The following is a 21,361-nucleotide window of genomic DNA, read 5'->3' on the forward strand; positions in this document are numbered from 1 at the left end:
GTCAAAGAGAAAACAATGCCCAGTTGTGGATGTGACTGGTGATGGAAGTAAAGTCTGATGCTGTAAAGAACAGTATTGCATAGGAACCTGGAATGTTAGGTCCATGAATGAAGGTAAATTGGAAGTGGTCAAACAGGAGATGGCAAGAGTAAACATTGACATTTTAGGAATCAGTGAACTAAAATGGACTGGAATGGGTGAATTTAATTCAGATGACCATTATATCTACTACCATGGGCAAGAATCCCTTAGAAGAAATGGAGTAGCCATCATAGTTAACAAAAGAGTCTGAAATGCAGTACTTGAGTGCAGTCTCAAAAACGACAGAATGATCTCTGTTCATTTCCAAGGCAAACCATTCAATATCATGGTAATCCAAGTCTGTGCCCTAACAACAAATGCTGAAGAAAAAAAGTGAAAATGAAGTCGCTCAGTCATCTCTGACTCTTTGCGATCCCATGGACTGTAGCCCACCAGGCTCCTCCAACCATGGAATTTTCTAGGAAAGAGTAGTTGAGTGGGTTGCCATTTCCTTCTCCAGGGGATCTTCCCAACCTCAGGATCGAACCCAGGTCTCCCACATTGGAGCAGATGTTTTACCATCTGAGCCACCAGGGAATGCCAAAGAAACTAAAGTTAAATGCTTCTGTGAAGATCTATGAGACCTTCTAGAACACCAAAAAGAGATGTCTGTTTCATCATAGGGAACTGGAATGCAAAAGTAGGAAGTCAAGAGATACCTGGAGTAACAGGCAAGTTTGGTCGTGGAGTACAGAATGAAGCAGGGCAAAGGCTAACAGACTTTTGCCAAGAGAACGCACTGGTCATAGCAAACACCCTCTTCCAACAACGCAAGAGAAGACTCTACACATGGACATCACCAGATGGCCAACACCGAAATCAGATTGATTATATTCTTTGCAGCCGAGATGGAGAAGCTCTATACAGCCAGCAAAAACAAGACCAGGAGCTGCCTGTGTCTCAGATCATGAGCTCCTTATTGCAAAATTCAGACTTAAATTGAAGAAAGTAGGGAAAACCACTAGACCATTAAGGTATGACCTAAATCAAATCCCTTACGAATGTACAGTGGAAGTGACAAATAGATTCAAGGGATGAGATCTGATAGAGAGAGTGCCTGAAAAACTACAGATTGAGGTTTGTAACATTGAACAGGAGGTGGTGATCCCTAAGAAAAAAAAATCCAAAAAGGCAAAATGGTTGTGTGAGGAGGTCTTAAAAATTGCTGAGAAAAGAAGAGAAGTGCAAAGCCAAGGAGAAAAGGAAAGATAAACCCATTTGAATGCAGAGTTCCAAAGAATAGCAAGAGAGATAAGAAAGCCTTCCTCAGTGATCAGTGCAAAGAAATAGAGGAAAACAACAGAATGGGAAAGACTAGAGAGCTCTTCAAGAAAATTAAAGATACCAAGGCAGGCTCTAGATTTGTTTAAACCTACTATGAAGACAATGGCAACCCACTCCAGTATTCTTGCCTGAAGAATCCCATGGACAGAGGAGCCAGGAGGGCTATAGTTCGGGGGGTCGCAAAGAGTTGGACACCACTGTGTGACTACCACTTCACTTCCCTTCCCTATGAACATAGAGCAGTTCATGTGTGTTTGGTAGGTGCATGGAAAAAACTGTTAAGAACTGCTCCTTTCTCTTCCTTGCTAATGTGTGTCTCTGTGGCCCATAAGCCAAGTGGGTGGAAAGCAGGGCTACAAGGTGGTTGGCGTATTTTGCTCTCTTCCTAGCATATATGACTGGCTATTAGACAGTCTAATGGCCAAAGGTAGCGCCATGTTTACCAGGCAGTCATCTTTAAAAGTGTCCCCCCTCATAACAGCAGAGCCAGTTGAGTGTCTCTTCCTGCCTTAGAATAATTAGCAAAGATGTCATCTTCCCTTTGAGAGGCATCACAGTATACTGGTTGGGAACAGAGCAGGTTCTGGAATCCAACTACCTATATCTGAGCCCTCATCTATTGAAGTTACTTAAAGCTGTTTTGCTTCAGTTTCCTTATCTGTAAAATGGGGATGATAATAGGGGATTATTTTCCTATTTCCACCATAAATCATCACAGTTTTAGCAGTTTAAAACAATACTCATTTATTATTCCTAGTTCCACAGGTCAGATGTTGGGGTATGGCATTGCTTAGAGTCTCACAAGCCCCAAATCAAGGGGTCCTCAGAGATGTGTCCCCTTCTGGAAGGTCTGAGGCTGAATCAGTTTGAAGGTCACTCAGGTTGTTGGCCGCACTCAGTTTCTTGAGGTTCGAGGCCTGCGGTCCCTGCCTCCTTGCTGGCTTTCAGCAGGATCCGAAAGGCTGCCTCCCTTCCTGGCCTACTGCATCTTCCATATTCAGACGGGGGCTTCCCTCGTGGCTCAGACAGTAAAGTGTCTGCCGGCAATGCAGGAGACCTGGATTTGATCCCTGGGTTGGGAAGATTCCCTGGAGAAGGAAATGGCAACCCACTCCGGTATTCTTGCCTGGAAAATTCCATGGATGGAGGAGCCTGGTAGGCTACAGTCCATGGGATCACAAAGAGTTGGACATGATTGAACAACTGGTTATTCAGACTAGCGATGATATTTCAAATCCTCAGCCATTCGGAAATCTCCGGTTTCTCATTTTGCTGCATCGCTTCCAGCTTCAGCGGGACAGAATTGTCTGCTTAAGGGCTCATGCAATTAGACTGGATCCATCGGAGTCATCTAGGCAAGTCTCACAAGTTAAGATCTGTAACCTTAATTACATCTTCAGTGCCCCCTTTGTCATATAATGACATATTTACAAATTCTAAGGGCTGGGAGGGCACAGGCACCTTGGGTGTGGGATGGCGGTACATTCTGCCCACTGCAAATAGCACCTGCCTCATGGAGGGATTGTGAGAGTTAAATGAGTTTGTTTGTTTTTGATTATAGTATAAACACAGGTTTTATCTATTTCATATGCTTCAGTCCATTGTAGTCATTATTCTTTTTGATGCTCAAACATTTCCATCTTTAACTAGTGGAATGCAGTTTGAATTGTCTCTTGTTACCGTCAAACAAGATTCCACTAGACTTTTCTGGCAGGATAAGAGGCCGAGGCTTCTGTCCTAGACCTGGAATCAGTTAGTTCTACAAGGAATCCTGGTTTTTTCCCATGGAAAATGGTGTGTATAGACCACAGTCTGGGTGCTAAGAATAGAGTCTCTCTTCATATGGATTTGTAGTGCTCTTGTATGTATGGACAGTAACCTCAAGCTTCTCAGCAACTTTTTTTTTTTTTTAATTTTTTTTCAGTGGGTTTTGTCATACATTGATATGAGTCAGCCATAGAATTACACGTATTCCCCATCCCGATCCCCCCTCCCACCTCCCCCTCCACCCGATTCCTCTGGGTCTTCCCAGCCCACCAGGCCCGAGCACTTGACTCATGCATCCCACCTGAGCTGGTGATCTGTTTCACCATAGATAATATACATGCTGTTCTTTTGAAACATCCCACCCTCACCTTCTCCCACAGAGTCCAAAAGTCTGTTCTGTACTTCTGTGTCTCTTTTTCTGTTTTGCATATAGGGTTATCATTACCATCTTTCTAAATTCCATATATATGTGTTAGTATGCTGTAATGATCTTTATCTTTCTGGCTTACTTCACTCTGTATAATGGGCTCCAGTTTCATCCATCTCATTAGAACTGATTCAAATGAATTCTTTTTAACAGCTGAGTAATATTCCATGGTGTATATGTACCACAGCTTCCTTATCCATTCATCTGCTGATGGGCATCTAGGTTGCTTCCATGTCCTGGCTATTATAAACAGTGCTGCAATGAACATTGGGGTGCACGTGTCTCTTTCAGATCTGGTTTCCTCGGTGTGTATGCCCAGGAGTGGTATTGCTGGGTCATATGGCAGTTCTATTTCCAGTTTTTTAAGGAATCTCCACACTGTTCTCCATAGTGGCTGTACTAGTTTTCATTCCCAACAACAGTGTAAGAGGGTTCCCTTTTCTCCACACCCTCTCCAGCATTTATTGCTTGTAGACTTTTGGATAGCAGCCATCCTGACTGGCGTGTAATGGTACCTCACTGTGGTTTTGATTTGCATCAGCAACTTCTTATTAGCCTCTTCTTCTCTGCTTCTTATAAGCCTCTGGTTCCACTCGATGTTCCTCCTTCCCCTCTTACAACAGCCCGTGTTCCTGTGATGCCTCAGGTTCTACCAGCCAGGAGGTCCCCTTTCTCCTAATCTTCTCATCATTCTCTGCCGGGCCAGACACCTCTGCTCACCTCTTGCCTGGCACGACATCAAAGTGGGGAACACTTCCATAACACTGTAGAATACCGCACCCCCCCCCTTTTTTTTTTTTTTTACAGAATGTTTCTATTTTTTAAAAAATTGCTTCAGGGGAGCTAACTTCTTATTTTCTACTGAGAAAGTAAATTCCTAGGCAGGTTGATAAGAAGTCTGGGGTCCCTGAGGAGCAGAGAGGGGTCTGGGGCTCTCCAGGAGGACACAGGGTCTGGAATTCTCAAGGAGGAGGAAAGGACAAATGTCTTTTTTTCTCTCTACAGTCCTTAGTCTTAGTCACATAAAACTTTTTCCTTTAATTCCAGAACTGATGATTACAGAACAAACAACTCAGTTTAAATTCTGTACTAAGGATTATGTAACAACAATGTATCCAGCCTGAGGACAGTTTCTCCTTCCTCTAACCCTGTTCTCTCAAAATGTAAATTATGGGAGTGGGTCTAGTAAGATCTTTACAACCTGAGACACTCTTTATTTACTGTAATAACTAATTAAAAAGTATATAACTCCCTTGCTTAGACTAGCGAGGGGGGCACTCTCCATCCCCCTTCTGGTGTCTATGTCAGAGCTTTCTCTGTGCCTTTTTATACTTTAATAAAACACTGCTACACAAAAGCTCTTGCCTGATCAAGGCTGACCCTTGGTCCCAAAGCTGCATCTTCTTTGAAGGTCACTGTTCATCATGAGCTATCACTATTCAGGGCTTTGGTAAGCAAACTGATTCTCTTTCTTAACCCAGAGTGACAGTGCTTTGAAATAGTATGGCAACAGCCAGCCCCGTCACCAGAGCAGGAAGGTATTACAAAACCAGTAACTCCCTCAGAGATGAGTGCTTCCCGCTGGCTCAGTGGTGAAGAATCTGCCTGCCAATATAGGAGACACAGGAGATGCAGTTTTGAACCGTGTGTCAGGAGGATCCCCTGGAGGAGGAAATGGCAACCCACTGCAGTTATTTCTTGCCTAAAAAATCCATGAACAGAGGAGCCTGGTGTACTATAGTCCATGGGGTTGCACACACAATGTGTGTTTCCGAGGAAGTCTGGATGGTTGCATGTTGAAATTTCAACTAAAGTTTCACAGTAATGAAAGTGTTGAGGAGTTAACTTACCTTAACCATTTTTAGGGCAACTACCCATTTAAAAACCAAATTAATACTGAGGAGCTACTCTCTGAAAATATGTACATGCATACCAAAATTTATCAACACTTTCATGAATTTCAAGGACCTGCCAGGGACTCAAACTATCTTGGAGAGTTTAGTTTGTTTGCACTAGATTTTTTTAATGTAGACCATTTTAAAAATCTTTATCGAATTTGTTACTATACTGATTCCTTTTTGTCTCTTTGCTTTTGTTTTTTGGCTGCAAGGCACTTGGGAGCTTAGCCCCCTGACTGGAGATCAACCTGCACCCGTTGCATTGGAAGGCAAAGTCTTAACCACCAGACCCCCAGGGGCATCCTGACAACTACATTCTGGTTTGCATTGGCTTGTTGGAGGCAGCCGGATGTGGAAGCTGGGACAGGGTGTGGACAGAAGGGAACACAGCTGGAACTAGGGTGGAGGTTTTAAATTTCTCCATTCATCATTATCATGCTCTGGTCTACAGCAATGAAGGCTGTATCTGGTGCCAGTCATGAATTATTTGCTACCATTCCATGATATTATATGTGTAGAAATTGGAAGTCAGCTCTTAAAACTTGGGATAATTTTGGAATACAGATGGTAGCTGGTTTTAGGCAAAGAGAAGACTGTCAAAGAGTCATCAAAGGGAGCCATCCCACAAGGGAAGGGCGTGGCAGCCCACTCCAGTGTTCTTGCCTGGAGAATCCCATGGACAGAGGAACCTGGCGGGCTACAGTCCATGGGGTCACAAAGAGTCAGACACGATCGAGCTTCTGCGCACACATACTATATTATATACAGCACAATAATATCAGCACTTCTTAACACGTAAAATCAACACCTCTTTTATACAGAGGCCCTTGTCCATCTTGGCAGGAGGTTTTTTGTAAAGAGAATGCTTTGTTCTTTTGTTTAGTACATCTGAGTCTTTATCACTTGAAGTCCACAACACCTTTTTACATTCTGTACTTGTGCTTGAGAATCTCAGAGAGAAAAAGATGTTTATTCGTCACCAGATATTGTAGCTCTGAGGCACAAGAATCCTGGGAGAACAGGACAAAACTGCAGATGAAGGGAGGGTTTTCATGTAGACACAGAGGTCCCTGAGGCTCTGATTTATTTGACGTTTGTGAAGTGAAACTCAACAGGTTGTTTATGACTGATTTGAAGCCCTTGTCATACTACATTTTATGGTTCCAAAGGAACAAAGCAGGGAAAAGTTCCCTAAAGAAAACTGAACAGGTGGTTTGGAGCTACAGGACCTTTTAGTTACAGGGTGAAGAATCTCCGTTTGATGGTAAATCATTAAGTTGCCTTGGGTCATGGGTTGGAGTGTGCCTTTGTGGTTGCTAAAAGAAATCTAGAATGCTTTTCTTTTCCCCGAATATCCTTCTTGTAAAAACGTCCTGACATCGAGGGCTGTGACCAAGCCAGGCATCACCAGGAGCCGCAGCTCAGGTGGGCAGAGGCCTGGAGAGGTCTTCAAACACAGTCAGAGAGACAGGCGACTGGTTTTCTGATGGTAAGAATGATGGCACGCAAATCTGTACCTTGAACACTGTTCTCACTCCTTAAGAAGCCCACGGCTTCCCTGGAAGTCCAGTGGTTAAGACTCTGAGTTCCCAATGCAGGGGGCCCAGGTTCAATCCCCGGTTGGGGAACAAGAACTCACATGCCACAGGTAAGAGTTTGTTTGCCTCAGAAAACAAAACAAAACAAAACAAAACAACCAAGAGTTTGTATGCCATGACTAAGACCTGGTGAGACCAAATAAATAAATAATTTTTTTTTTTTTTTTAAGAAGGAGCTCCCGGCCCTGGAGACACAGAGTAACTTGGAAACTTTTGATAAGAAAATCTCTCTCTACCCTTTAGTAACCTACTGAGCTTGGTCTTGCCAAGGGGAACCACCAAGTTTGCCCCAGTACTCTAATTTCTGAACTGCCCTAGTGAAAAGTGAAAGTGCAAGTCACTCAGTCCTGCCCGACTCTTTGCAACCCCATGGACTGTAGCCCGCCAAGCTCGTCTGTCCCTGGAATTCTCCAGGCCAGGATACTTAAGTGGGTAGCCATTCCCTTCTCCAGGGGATCTTCCCGACCCAGGGATCGAACCCGGGTCTCCTGCAGTGCAGACAGATTCTTTACCATCTGAGCCACCAGGGAACTGCCCTAGAGACAAGTCTAACTGCACACTTGTCTGAAGCAAGATCAGCAAAAGCAGGATGTGAACAATGTGCCCATTCAAGGGCTTGTAACACATTCTCTCAATTAATTTTCTAAAAAATAGGTGCACATCAGTCATCTGGATTTAAAACTCTGAACCACTCTGACTTCAGGCAGGTAGTAAGCTCCCTACACATGGCATGAACTCAAGAAATATTCATGGAGTAGATGCTACTGAATGATTTATCATTTGGTCCTACTGAAATTCTGAAATAAAAGTTTCTAGCTAACTTTTGTTTTAGGTTACCATGAATTAGTTGTGTTCTCTGGACATCCAGCATACCCGCCACTGAGACCCTATTGAAAACATCTATTGTAACATCTACTATTCATTAATTCGTTCTGAAATATTTAACATGTATCTATAACATTCTGGGCACAATGAATCACCATTTAATTCAACCATTACATAACTCTAGAGAGAAGTATGTAATGAATAGGGTTCCATGCTTTATTTGTATTTTATTCAAATACATCTTATGTTTTTAAGTGGTGCTAAGGAGTTGGATATGCTAAGACATCGTTAGCCATGTCTAATTTAAAAACTCTAAATTCTCATTTAAAGTGAATTAGCACTAAAGACGTAGCAATACTACACATGGGTTGTTAATTAGTTTTTAGAGTGTGTGATTCCTGCAGGATTTCAATCCTGGGTCCCTTTCAGTTCTCACTAGCTTTTGAAGATACTCTGAAGCAGTCTGGATTTAGGTAGGGTGACCACATAGTTTATTATTCCAACTGGGGCAACTCTGAGTGTGAATGGGGTGCTGTTGATGATTGCATCAGTGCAATAGGTGTAAAGGAGATTCTCTGGGAAAAACAGGGTCTTAGTTTTACCTTAGGAAAGAACACTGGTGGAAGGATCAGGAGTTGATACACACAGGCTGCCTTATCAGTGCCTGTCACGTCCCCTTTTTGGGTTTCAGTTTATTGGAATGAAAAGGAAAAGCGTTGTACTAAAACCGACCGGCAGAAGATGAGATGGTTAGACAGCGTCACTGAATCACTGGACGTGAGTCTGAGCAAACTCGGGGAGAGAGTGAACTACAGAGGGGCCTGGAGTGCTCCAGTCCATGGGGTCGCCAAGAGTTCAACACAATTTAGCAACTGAACAACAGCAAAACCCACCCTACTGCTTCCTTCAAACTTCCCCACTTTACAATTACAAATGGACTCAAAGGAAAGCATCTCATCATGTTTTTCAAACAGCTTCAAATTCAGAGATAGCTGGCTAAGACAAGCACACGAAACACTTTTTAAAAACTTGCCCCTTTTAAAAACAACGTTGTTACCAAAGCTTACATCATATTTTAAATAAATCAGCTTAAGAAATCAGTAAGCTGACTTCAGGGTTGGCAAACATTTCATCCACACCACCTGAAGCATCGTGTTGAGAAGGATTCTGAGGCTGCACCTGGGCCCATGAGGAAAAAATGAAAAACCTCAGTCAGTTAGTGATGGTTTCTGGGGTCACGGGGACATGAGAGAGAGGCAAAGAGGGTAGGAGGGGTTACGGGTTACATGTGTGCGCCCGTTCTCTGCCAGGGCTGGCCGAGGGTCTCTGGCACTAAACTATAAAACGCAACAAAAATCTACCCCAGGTTTAGGGTAGATCTGCTTCATACTGGTATCTAACACAGTGTGAGTCTCACCCAGGGATTCCTGTCCTTTTCCCTGGTCTCCGCCGCCCTCCATAAGCACTCCGGTGGCAGAGTACAAGTGATGGTCAGCAACGTTGGCGCACGTCAGGATCACACAGGACTGCGGGCAACGGGCCAGGCTTCGCTGGGATTCACAGCCCTGCGTCCTCAGCCAGAGCTCGCACCAGGCAGGCAGGACAAAGACCCGCTGGCAGAGGGGCTGGGACAGGGATGGGGGTCAGGGTCCCCTGCCCTCAGTCCTCATTTCTATAAAAGCTTTGTGACCTTGGACACATTACTTTTCTTAGTTTGTAAAATGAATTTGGATTCAGGGATTTTCGAACTTTAACTTTCTGTGACTAAAGCATGAAGAGGTGAAGAATATCACAGTGTGTTAATTCCACGCTAGATGTCCTTCTCTTTGCAAATTCAAGGAAAGCTCCTTTTGTGTCAAACAGATACATCTCGCAGTAACTAATGAGGAAGCAAACACATGGAACTCCTTCATGCATGTGTATGCCCTTTGCTCAGTCACGTCCGACTCTGCAGACCCACTGACTAGCCGGCCAGGCCCCTCTGTCCATGCGACTCTCCAGGCAAGAAGACTGGAGTGGGTTGCTGGGCCCTCCTCCAGGGGACCTTCCCAATCCAGGTATCGAACCCTGGTCTCCTGCATTGCAGGCAGATTCGTTGCCTCCTGAGCCACCAGGGAAGTCCATTTATGCATAAACAGTCATCATTTTTTGAAAGAGGAAGCTCAGTTATATAACACAGTAAGCCCCTTACATGTGAATTTTCAAGTTGTGAGCTTTTGAAGACGCAAATGTCCCCCTGTATGCCAACTGTTGTATTGTACTACTGTACCTTTCAAGGTATTGTACTGTAAGGTTAAAAATGTCTCATTTTTTATGTTTGTTTTTTACATATTATTTATGTGAAAAGTATTACAAACAGTATAGCTCTATATGGGGCATCCATGATGGCTCAGATGGTAAAGAATCTGCCTGCAATGAGAGATCCAGGTTCAATCCCTGGGTCAGGAAGTTCCCCTGGAGAAGGAATTGGCAACCAACTCCAGTATTTTTGCCTGGAGAATTCCACAGACAGAGGAACCTGGCAAGCTACAGTCCATGGGGTTGCCAAGAGTCAGGCATGATTGAGCGACTAACACACACTATATAGCCGACTGTTAGTTGGGCACCTAGGTTAACTTTGTTGAACTTACAAACAATTGGACTTGTGAATATGCTCTCGGAATGGAACTCATTTATATGTAGGGGGATTTAACTGTACTGTTGATACAATCCTCTGTCTAGGTTGTTCTTGCAAATTGTTTTTTTTCTTAAGACACTAAAAATCCATGGACATAATTTACTACTTCAACATATATTTTAGTTGCTTGCATCTCTGACTTTCGCAGATTTCTCAGCATTCTCACGGTTTAATAAGTTGATATCTTACCTGAGTGACAGCAACATTTGTCCCGTCGGTGACTTCCACACTCATATTATAGATGGACCTCTGCTCTGCATCCAAAGGTTTTGCAATGACAATGGTCCCAACACCCTTCTCTGCGTCAAAAGAGCTGTCAAAATTGCCCCCTGACGAGTTCACAGAAACAACATGTAATTAGCACATCTGAGAAGTTATTACACGTACTGAGGCATATAGTCTTAAAGGGAGCTCAGATACAGAAACGCTTTTTCTGGACAGGCACCCCTATGGCTCAACTTGTACTTCTTAAATGAATCCTTTATTTTCTAACTTAACTCATATTTCAAAACACAGCCTCTACAATGCATAACAAATGTCACCAAAAAATGTATTGCCAAAAATCCCCTCAGCACTAATGTTAGAGTAGTAAAACATAAATTGACCACACAAAATATTTAGAAAGCTAAAGTCCCATTCAACCCCTTGTGGCTTCTGGGCTAGGAATTTGTGGACCCTTTACATTTCCAAAGTAGATTAAATTCTAAGTAAACAAACAGTCCAATCATTATTAGCAAAAATGAGTAGGCACTTTGAAATCTGTACCAGGATTGATGGTAAACATGTGGTTGTTAGAGTTCAGATTCCCTCAATTTGATGTCAGAAATGAAGTTATAAATACTAGAAAATATGGAAAAGCAACAAAATTGGATTTCACATTAAAAATTCTCTATCTGTAAGTTGGGATATTTATAGAAAAAAATTTTTTTTTTTTTTTGCCATCTTGACAGTGTGAGTTATCTTTCTCTGCCCAAAGTAGAAAGTTTACAGATTTACTAAATGAAATCTGGAAAGAATGAGAGGGGAACATCAGCTATGGAACAACTGATAAAATATTTCACATGAAAGTTTATGAAACTTTACTTTCTACCATTGGACCAGGTGTAATCTATAATCTATGACTTATGTGCTTAAGACAATATAGACTTTGTTGAAATTACTGTAGATGTTTTCATCTCTGTGAACCAAAGTGTCGTTTATGATCTTTTTCAAAATGAAAGATCTTTTTTAAGGGAGAGAGAAGATATTGGTAGAAATGTTGGAACAGTTTTAATTAAGTATCAGTCAATGTTCACAAGTTCTATTTATGCTAGCTTGAAATTTCACTATGTCAATTAATTTTGTTCCTGGGCAGTAATTTTATTTAACTATAGCACATAGGGCAATGCGTTTACTTAATTTTGTATTTTAGAAAGGAAATCTTGGCTTCTGTTTTCTGCATTTTATTTTGCTGATCAATGAACAGTGTTATATACAATTTCTATGATATTACAATTAGAAATGGGCAGATGAGTTAAGGGAAAGAAGAATTTTATGTGAATTACTAGAATTTGATGTATAATGACATGAAATAAATAATGTGGTGTACTTACAAAAAAACTGGTCATATATATTTCAAATACCTATTGCTTGCAGCTGCCATATACACTTAAGATTCTTTAATTGCTAGAGAAAACATAATTGCCCTTGACATTTAATTAAAGCTACGAAGATATGGAGTACCAGAGAATTGCTTGGAGATGATATATTTTTTTGAAAATTTCATTTTAAAAGAGACTCATATTCCAATTAATATCTTTAATTGATTTACTGAGAAATACTAAATGTTAACTCAAAAAAAAGTGTCTTTTGAAGAACAGGATAAAGAGAAAGGGGAGGAGATCTAGGCTGAAAGAGAAGCAAGCCTTAGGTCACCATGCCTCTTTCAAAGGGAATGTTTCATGTTGATAACCACATGAAATGAAATGTATGGCTGATTCAAGTGTCTTGAATAACCATTCTAATGAGCAAAGAAAAGTCATTTGCTATCAAGTGGTACATTCTGAAAAAAACTTTGCCATGGAAACTTTCAAAGGAAAGATGAAAAATCGCCTCAGACTGTGTAGAAGGAAAGAGGAGAAAGCAGCTTCTCAAGCTATTTCTGGTGGGTATTAAGTCATATTTTAAACCACATTAAAAAATCATCTTTAGAATGCCTTCTTACTAAGATTTTTACTGTTTTAAATCCAAGGACCATGATTTTGGGGGGTGGGGGTTAAGAGTGGGCCAGTTATTTTAGAAGGTGAAAATCTGTAGGTCAATGTAAAATGGAAGCTCTGCAAATAAAACTTTGGTCTGCTCCAAAGACAAATAAAAATGAAATCTAGAGATTATGCAAGCAATGACTTCCAGTTTCAGTTACTGCTTCAGGGGGACGACTATGGACCCTTTCCCTCACTGACTCAGACCCACATTTTCCTCGGGGCCTCCCTATGCAGAAATACATCATCACTATGCTTAGTGGCATAAAATTTACATATTTTACATATGGCATATAGATTGTCTGCATTATTAGTCTTTTTTTTGAATCAAAAACATTTTTGATTACTTTTATGGTAGTTTAAAAAACTTTATTTCACATTGGAGTGTAATTGATTAACAATACTACGTTAGTTTCAGGTGTAGGCAAAGTGATTCAGTTATACATACACATGTGTCTATTCTTTTTCTTTCTTTTTTTTTTTTTGTGTCTATTCTTTTTCAAACTCTTTCCCCATTTTGGTTATTATCAAATACTGAGCAGCACACAGGGAGTTCTGCTCAATGTGGGGGTGATTTTTTACAGTTCTCTCTCTTCCTGCGTGTGCGTGCATGTCTGTGTGTATCTCCCCCATTCACCTTTGTTGTTTCAAATACTCTAGACCAGAAATGTTGAAAGTAGCAGGGGAGATAGACAAGGAGAAAGCAGATCACAGTGAGCTGGAGAAACCCTGTGAGTATCTCTCCATCCATCAGTAAGGCTAGCAGCCTCTGATGCTCACTTCTAGGGCTTGCGCTTCTAGTGAAACCAAGATTTCATGTAAAACCAGGTTCCCCAAATCAGCCCTGAGTTTTACAGTGAATTTCTGACAAGGGACACAGAATCTAGACCAGCAGTTCACCATCAACCCTCCCGTAATTTCATAGTCTACCACTTAGGCCTCCCATTTCATGAACAACTGTCTCTTCCCCAGGCCTCATTTCTCAGGCTCCCTTCTAGGCTGAAAGCTGATTTCATTTCGTCGGATCCCGTGTCCAATTCATCTGGCGTGAGCCTATCAGATGGAATGAGTCTGCTTTCACTAGCAGCGCCCGTTTAAAGAAGATGTGCTTCCTCAGAGCCAGTAACAGCATGCAAAGCCAGAGTGTGCTGGGGTGGCAGCGCTGGGCTCGGCATAGGGTGGGGAGGGGGAGACACCGCCAGCTGGGCTGATTCAACAACGTGGGGATTAAGAGAAGTCACAGCCTGAGCGTTGCTGCAGGGGCGTGCGGCAGAGATGGTTGTAAGCGAGGTTGTGAACAGCCCACATAACAGAGAATTCACGTCAGGGGACATTTCTCTTTGGCCATTTTCGATCAAGACAGGTGCAAAGGAGCACACAGAGCCACAAGAGCTGTGCTGCCTCTCTACCGGATTCTAGAGTTTAAACATCAAAAGTCGGAGGGTCCCAAAAAGGCTTCAAAAAATGGGATGGGAATGACAATACTTGGAGCCAGCAGCTACTGCTGGAATGTGCGGGGCAGCAGGGTGTTGGGCCATGAACCAGTTAAGTTTTCCTTTAAAGAATCACCGTCTCTCCATTTCGAGACCCAGCGGTGACTGTGTCACAGCTTTCCCTTTAGAAAAGCTTCCGGACCCCTCCCCTAGCTCTGATTCCAATCTACCCTACTTACAATGGTAACACTACCAACCAAAATTTCAAAATCAATCAAGGGGGATGAGCTATGGGAAAAGCTTCCCAAACACTGAGCCGCAGAATCTCAGTGAATTACGGGAGTCGTTTGCAAGCTGTTCATTCAAGTTCAGCGTGCACACCGAACTTGAGGGAAAATACTACACACTATTTCTGCGGTTTGATCATGAATAACTGTCTGCCTTGGAAGGAAGAAAGCACAGTACAGGGCTAAATCGGATATTTACATAGGAGGCAGGAGAAGCAGGCTGGAGGTTAGAAACAGTGGTAGGAAGGAAAATCCCTTCTAGAATCTGATTTAAAATTCATTTTCTTACAATAATATCTGAAGTAGTTTTAAGATTTTTATTATTTTCCTAAAGCTTCTTCAGGTGTTTTCCCATGGACCACATGGTTGCTATGGAGAAAAGACAGACTTGTTGGGAATCCAGTGAGAAGAAATGATGTCATTGATGACTATGAGCAAGTGTGGCCCTGATGGAGGGAGAGCTATATTAGAAATGGGACAGCCCTCTTGGGAGGGGTAGGGGAGAGTTCTGCGATTAAGAAATGTGGATATTGAGTTACAGAAGACCTAGAGAGGTTAATGCTAGTCAGGGTGCCATCAAAGAGTTTAACTTGCCTACTTGATGGAACTCTGGGGCTTCCCTGGGGGCTCAGTAGTAAAGAATCCACCTGCCAATGCAGGAGACACAGGGTCAATCCCTGGGTCGGGAAGATTCCCTGGAGGAGGAAATGGCAACCCACTCCAGTATTCTGGCCTGGGAAATCCCATGGGCAGAGGAGCCCGGCAGGCTACAGCCCATGGGGTTACGAAGAGCCGGGACACGATTAGGCACGCACACACTTGATGGAACCCTGATAGGGGATGGCCCCATCTTGGGTGAGGTTCTAGAAGGACAGGTCTAAGCTTGCAAGACAGAAGCAGTCAAGAAACCAGATTCCTCAGAAAGCAATGACAGCCTAACGGCCCAGGCTGTCTTCACGCTCCTGCAACAGAAACACAGAAATGTGTTTCAGCTGAGCTGGACCCACATGCCACTTTATGCCATCAGGGGATTATTTTCAAAGAACAACTTTTCCCTACACATTAGGTGAGGCAAATAAACAGAGATAGGTTAAGTGTTTACTGCCTACCAGAAAAACAGCTATCCTAGTCTAAGTCAGGGGAAAAGCTAGAAAAGTGGGTGGTAGTATCTCCCATCAGACTGGAAGTAAAGAGGAATCGTTTGGCATATGGAGTAATGGTGGTCTTTACAATACAAATATTTGTCAGCGGGACAAAGAGACAGGGACTGAACTATGAACCAGACTGCGTGCACATCAGAGAGAATGCAAATCAAGATGCTGCCGAGCTGAAATCACAGTCTCCTGAGAAGTGTGAAGATACGTGAGCAAGCCGCAAAGGACTGTGGGCGAGCTTTGTCCCTTTCGCCTTCTCTCCTTTTTAGCGCAGGGAAGGAACACGCTGTGCCATGGGCTGTTTAAACACAGAACAGCTGAACTCTATAACGTTTCCTTTTAATTACAGCTTTCCTAACTTGGTTACAAGTGGGCTTCTGTTTCTGGAAGCTGAAGAGAGCCTAGCTCTGTGACGCTATAAGCCTTTGGACGCACAAGAAAGTATCGGGCAGGTCCTTGATGCAAGGGTCCCGGCTTGGGAACAAAATCTTGCTCTCTATACGGCTTTTGTGAATTCATATGATAGTAGGAGGAAAAGAAATGCAGTTAAACAAGAATCAGGGAGATTGGGAATATGGAAATAAGCAGACAATATTCTCAGGGTAAAAGGCATGCTGGAACACTATTTCTGCTTATTTAAAGTGAGTTCATCAGTTAGAGCATCTGTAAGCTCTGTTAGGCTAGGAGGAGGTATGGTCTGTAACCGTGAGTGTGTGTATAGGTGTCTATCCAGCTAAAGCACACTGCTAAGTTTCTTAGGCATTGAGAAGCCCTTTCCCTTATCTCTCCTCGATGTTAGCTTAGCCAAGAAAGATACTTGGGTAAGGAAGAAGGAAAGAGACAGAGGAGAGTGTTGGGGGCCAAGGACAAATAAACAAGAAATCTTGAAAGAATGAAACATCTGAATATGATAAAGGAAACAATAGGTTTTTAGAGAAGAGGAAAAGATGTTGTCAGCAGGTTGGAAAAATATAGCTCTCTGAGATCAGAAAAAATTTTCAAAGGGGGGATTTGGTGGAAGGGGGATACATATCTATTCTGAACACAGCCAGCACCTGGAGAAAAGTTTGTACTTTCTCCATGACTTAAAGAGTTGACATTTCAAGAGGCTGGCTGGATGCAGGGATGGAAATAAAATCAAGTTCTATTTGGGCATCTGGCCCAGTAAATTTAACCTGCAGGAGAAGCTTGACTGGATGTTAACAGATACACAGTGAAATCTGTGATGGAAGCACCTAGACTAGAGGGACAATCTAGTAAGTCTATGTTAAGAGAAGTGCATGTATGCATGCTCAGTCATGTCTGACTCTTTGTGACCCCATGGACTGTAGCCTGCCAGGCTCCTCTGTCTACGGAATTCTTCAGACAACAAAACTGGAGTGGGTTGCCATTTCCTGCTCCAGGGATCTTCCTGACCCAGGGATCAAACCTGTGTCTCCCAAGTCTCCTGCATTGGCAGACAGATTCTTAACCACTGAGCTGCCTGGGAAGCCCATCAAGAGAAGTATCTGAGCACTAAAACTGGAAAGATTCTGTAAAAGGAGCATAGATTTAGGAATAAAGACGGAGAAACAGGAAAATGGATGCCGTGTTTCTGATCATGATTCCTAGAAATGATTTGGAGCAGCCTAAAGGGACTCCTTCCTGGGAGGATTCTGATCTGTCAACTGCCCGTCTCTTCTTGGGCCAGTTCTCTTTTGGCCAAAGGTGCTGTCATTGCTGAGGCTGAGAATACAGTGGAAGGTCACAGTGACTCTGGACGGGTCTCAGGAGGCATCAGTGGGGTTAACACATGGGCTGCCTTGGGCATCTCCATCAGCTGGCATCATTATCCCGCTCACCCTGGGTGGAGATCAACAAAAGCAATGGCAGGAAGAAGGGGTGAGGACACAAAGACCTTGACCTTAAGGGTTAAGATTGGAGTCAGGATAAACACCATGAACATGTACACCAGCAATAATACTGCTGAATGGAATTCATGCAAGTCAGGTTACACGCAGCATCATTAGGCATGCTTTCCTATACACAATCATACACACACAGGCAGGCATGCTAAGGAGTTGCAAAAATGACTTGGATAACGTGTCAGGTGGCCGGTCAGACTGAGAATCAGAGAAAGGTGTGCTTGTAAGATTTCTGAAGAGGAGTGCACGCAAGGGCATCCTGGGGTGGGCGGGATGTGCTGCATGTCAAGAGGCTGTATGCGCGCATCATGCAAGGCAGAGAAGCAGTGCTGTGAGGCCATAGAGGCGCCGGCAGACTGGAGCGTCGGAGAGGGATGGAGACAAAGTGGTCACTGATGGCAGAGGGCAAGTCCTCCCACGGCTCAGGACAGTGCAGCAGGAGCCTCAGCCTTTGGCTGTCCACTGCACTCTCCCTTGAATTACTGAAAAGAAGTCATGATTGCACTGGAGACACGCTGAAACTGAGATGTGTCTTCTGTGATCCTGACAGGGGGCATGGGTGAAGGAATTCCAAAGCTGATGTGGCACCAACAGCCAAGCAATGCCTGGGGTGTGAGAAAACGACTGAGAGGATGGAGGAGCAGAGAGATCTTCCACGGATCAGAAGAGGTACCATTTCAAAGGCACTAAGTGGAAATGAAGACAGAGTGGAAAGCTGGGAATGACGATGGTCATGCACAGGGATGGTGTGATCGATGCCCATTAAGGGAAAGAAAGCCAGTCTACTAGCATTCTAGAAAATGAAATAGGTAGAAAACAAGCCTTTTCTTTGGGGGAAGTTCAGGGGACCCTCTACTGATGTCCCATTTGGGGGACATGGGGCATTCATTCTTTTTCTGTGCTTCATTAAAACAGATGTGGAACATTCTAAATGCTTTCCCAAGACCCCATCATTCCTGGGAAGAGAGGCAGGTTCCTGCCCATCCTATCCAAGCAGTGACACGTGAAGGAAATGATTCCCCCAGACCAGCTCTCCGGAGTCACCACCTCCCACGGAGGACTATGGGAAGTCAGCTTCAGCTGGACCAGTGTCAGACCCACGGCTGGCGTGCACACTTGCCTTCGCCTGGATTCCTGGTCCTCAGCACTTATTTCCTCTCCGCCGCCTCTCCCTGCCGGGTGGTGAAGGGGCAATTTTGCCCTCTCTTTTTGCAGCCTGGTGCGCTTGCTTGCTTTCTTTCAAGGAATTTAAAGGTTGGCTTTTAAGGTCTATCCTGCCTGCATCCATCTGCTTTTTGTATTTGGCTCTCACAGGAAGCTCTCGCTGGCTATATATCTAGGCTCTGTTTCCTGTCCTTCCTATTGTGGACAGCAGCCCGGGACTCTCCTGGTGGGGCTTTTGGGTCTACGAATGGCACTCCTACAAAACTGAGGGGCTGGGATCTATTTGAATTTACTCTTCAATTGTAAAAAGGCCCAGGTAAACTAACCTACAAAAAGATCAAAACAACAAAAAGCCCACATACCTCAAAAGCAGAGAAAAAAGTTTCTCTAAAGAAATCAGAACAACCCCCCTCCACCCCAAATACAAACCCCACCGAACCTCAGACAAAGGAGTCACTGGATATGAGTAATGCAGTCGCTGTTAGAGGCATGTATGAAATCTGTGGGCTGCACTTCAGCCTGTCACAGGCAGTTATGAAAGATGTAATTTAATTTGCTTAAAAAGAAAAAAAAAAAACCCATAAAAGGCAGATTGGATAGCTGTATTTTAGCAAATGTGTTTGCACTAAGGGTACCTTCTGTTGAACAGTTCTGCCCACAAGCTGTCTGTAGAATATAGAACATCTCTCGAGCATGCTTGCCACCTTGAAGCAGGGTAGTCGGGAGCAGAAAAAAAAAAAAAGAACAGAATGCAGAAAAAAGGTGAAGAAAAAGAGAGAAATGAAGGACAGCAAGTCTAGTACCATCAATACATTTAGAAATGAGATTAGCCAAGTGTGACAATAGAATTTAAAAGACACACAGAAAGACATTAAGATCGCAGTAAATAACGTACTATGGAAACTCCAGCCAGAGAGCACTTTCGGTTTAGCTTAGCTACAGAACTCGGAACGAAAGCACAGGTCGACTATTCATTTTACTGGCTCTTTTGCATTCCAGCACTATACATCTTTTAATCTTAGCATAATCTTTAAGTGTTTTTGTTGTGGTTGTTGTTATTGTCTTTTTTCTTTTTTGCTAGCTGCTCTGAACAGTCAGCGATTACCTTGCCCAATACTGCCCTGGGGGACTCAAACTTACCAACAATGTCAAACCACAGAAGGGTGTTAGCTGGCTGCACAGACACCACCCCGACAATCTCGGTGACTCTGTCATTCTCCATGACTGTGAAGTTGTAGAACGGCTCATCGAAGGTCAGTGGTACAGGTGAAGGAGGCGGTTTCTTAATCCATTCGATGTGGAGGCGGGCCGTGGAGGACTTCTGAGGGCGCCCGTTGTCCACAGCCTTGATCTACTCACACACGGAGAAGACAGAGAGCTGTTTCAGAGCCTGGGTCCTGGGGGAAGCCTGCATCTGTCACTCGTATGCTGTGGGGCTCAGAGTCCACCCTCACGACGGGGTTGGCAAGGGGAAGACGCGGACAGCGATCTGAGGACAATCGGCTCAGGGACTGCGGGAAGCAACTTGGACACATGGGGCCCCAGAGCACGTTTGCCAGAGGTGTTTTGAATCACTGCCAACCTTGCAGATGTGGAAAACTTGAAAAACAAATGGTGCACTTGCAGATTTTAGTGCTGGATGGACACGAATGGCAGCTACAAGAGTGAGAAGAGCTGCTTTGATTTCTTTTAGCTGTGGTGGTAGTGTTGAAAAGGGAACAAATGCATTGTCATTGTCACATAGAATTGTCACGTGGGATTCCAAGAGGGAGATAGGAGGAGGCAGGGGAAAGGCATCAGCCTTGCAAAATTCATCTCAGAGGCCCTCTGGTTAAGCCAACCCTGAAGGAGTGAAGGAGATCTCTCTCAGTGGAAACGTGGGCCCCTCGAGGCAGTGGAGTGAGGAAGCGGGTGTTAATGACTCTTCTCTTTGGTTTGATATAAGGGCTGAGAAAAGCATGTTTCCTTGCCCAGATATGCAGGGTTAACTGCTATGCTGCCCTGGACTTAAATGTGTGTGTGTACTGGAGGGGGGCGGGGGTGGTTTGCAGTTAAGTCTAACAAGCAAACCATCAGTGATAGAAAATTTAAAAACCAAAATAAAAAAGGATTGTAAACTATTACATTAATAATACCATTTCCAGATGCATTGCTAATAACTGTAGCCTTTAAAAACAGTGACAACTCATAGCTCCCTAGTGCTGTGTTCACGCATGATCACTTTCCCCCAGTTTCTGTGAGAGGAAGGGCCCTTGAAGATACCTTAGGTTGGGTTCCCAGGAGCAGAGTCTGAGACAGGGATGTGAGTACAAATGATTTCAAGAGGAAGTGTTCCCATGAGAAAGGGAGTGAAGACAGCAGGATAGACAGAGGAGGATGGTAAGCAAGGATGTGGTCTCAGTTGAAGTCTAACCTCAGCCTGATCCCAAAGGGAGCTCTGAATCATTCACTGTACTACTGAGTTGGATCCACCTGGAGGCAAGGAGCTTGGGCTTTGATATCTGGAGTCAGTTAGGAATTGGCTGTGGGCTGCTGGGCAAGTGTAGGTGTATAGATCATCTTGGCTGAGAAGCGTGGCCAAGGATGACTCTCTGAAGAAGGAATCAGCTTTGAGCCCTTAGC

At 43.7% G+C, this 21,361-nt stretch overlaps 1 protein-coding gene across 2 annotated transcripts in view; it reads right to left on the reverse strand.

Moving 5' to 3' along the window:
- Window positions 1–21,361, reverse strand: part of FAT3 (FAT atypical cadherin 3) — a 624,278-nt gene that overhangs the window by 140,594 nt on the left and 462,323 nt on the right. For both annotated transcript variants that reach the window (XM_065936477.1, XM_065936476.1), the window contains exons 5-6: window positions 19,880–20,090; window positions 10,747–10,886 (exon numbers count right to left, since the gene is read on the reverse strand). In XM_065936477.1, the coding sequence (XP_065792549.1) occupies window positions 10,747–10,886; window positions 19,880–20,090 (351 nt within the window). The remainder of the gene's footprint in view (window positions 1–10,746; window positions 10,887–19,879; window positions 20,091–21,361) is intronic.

Source organism: Muntiacus reevesi, chromosome 5 (genome assembly GCF_963930625.1).
Source record: "Muntiacus reevesi chromosome 5, mMunRee1.1, whole genome shotgun sequence".
Taxonomy (NCBI): domain Eukaryota; kingdom Metazoa; phylum Chordata; class Mammalia; order Artiodactyla; family Cervidae; genus Muntiacus; species Muntiacus reevesi.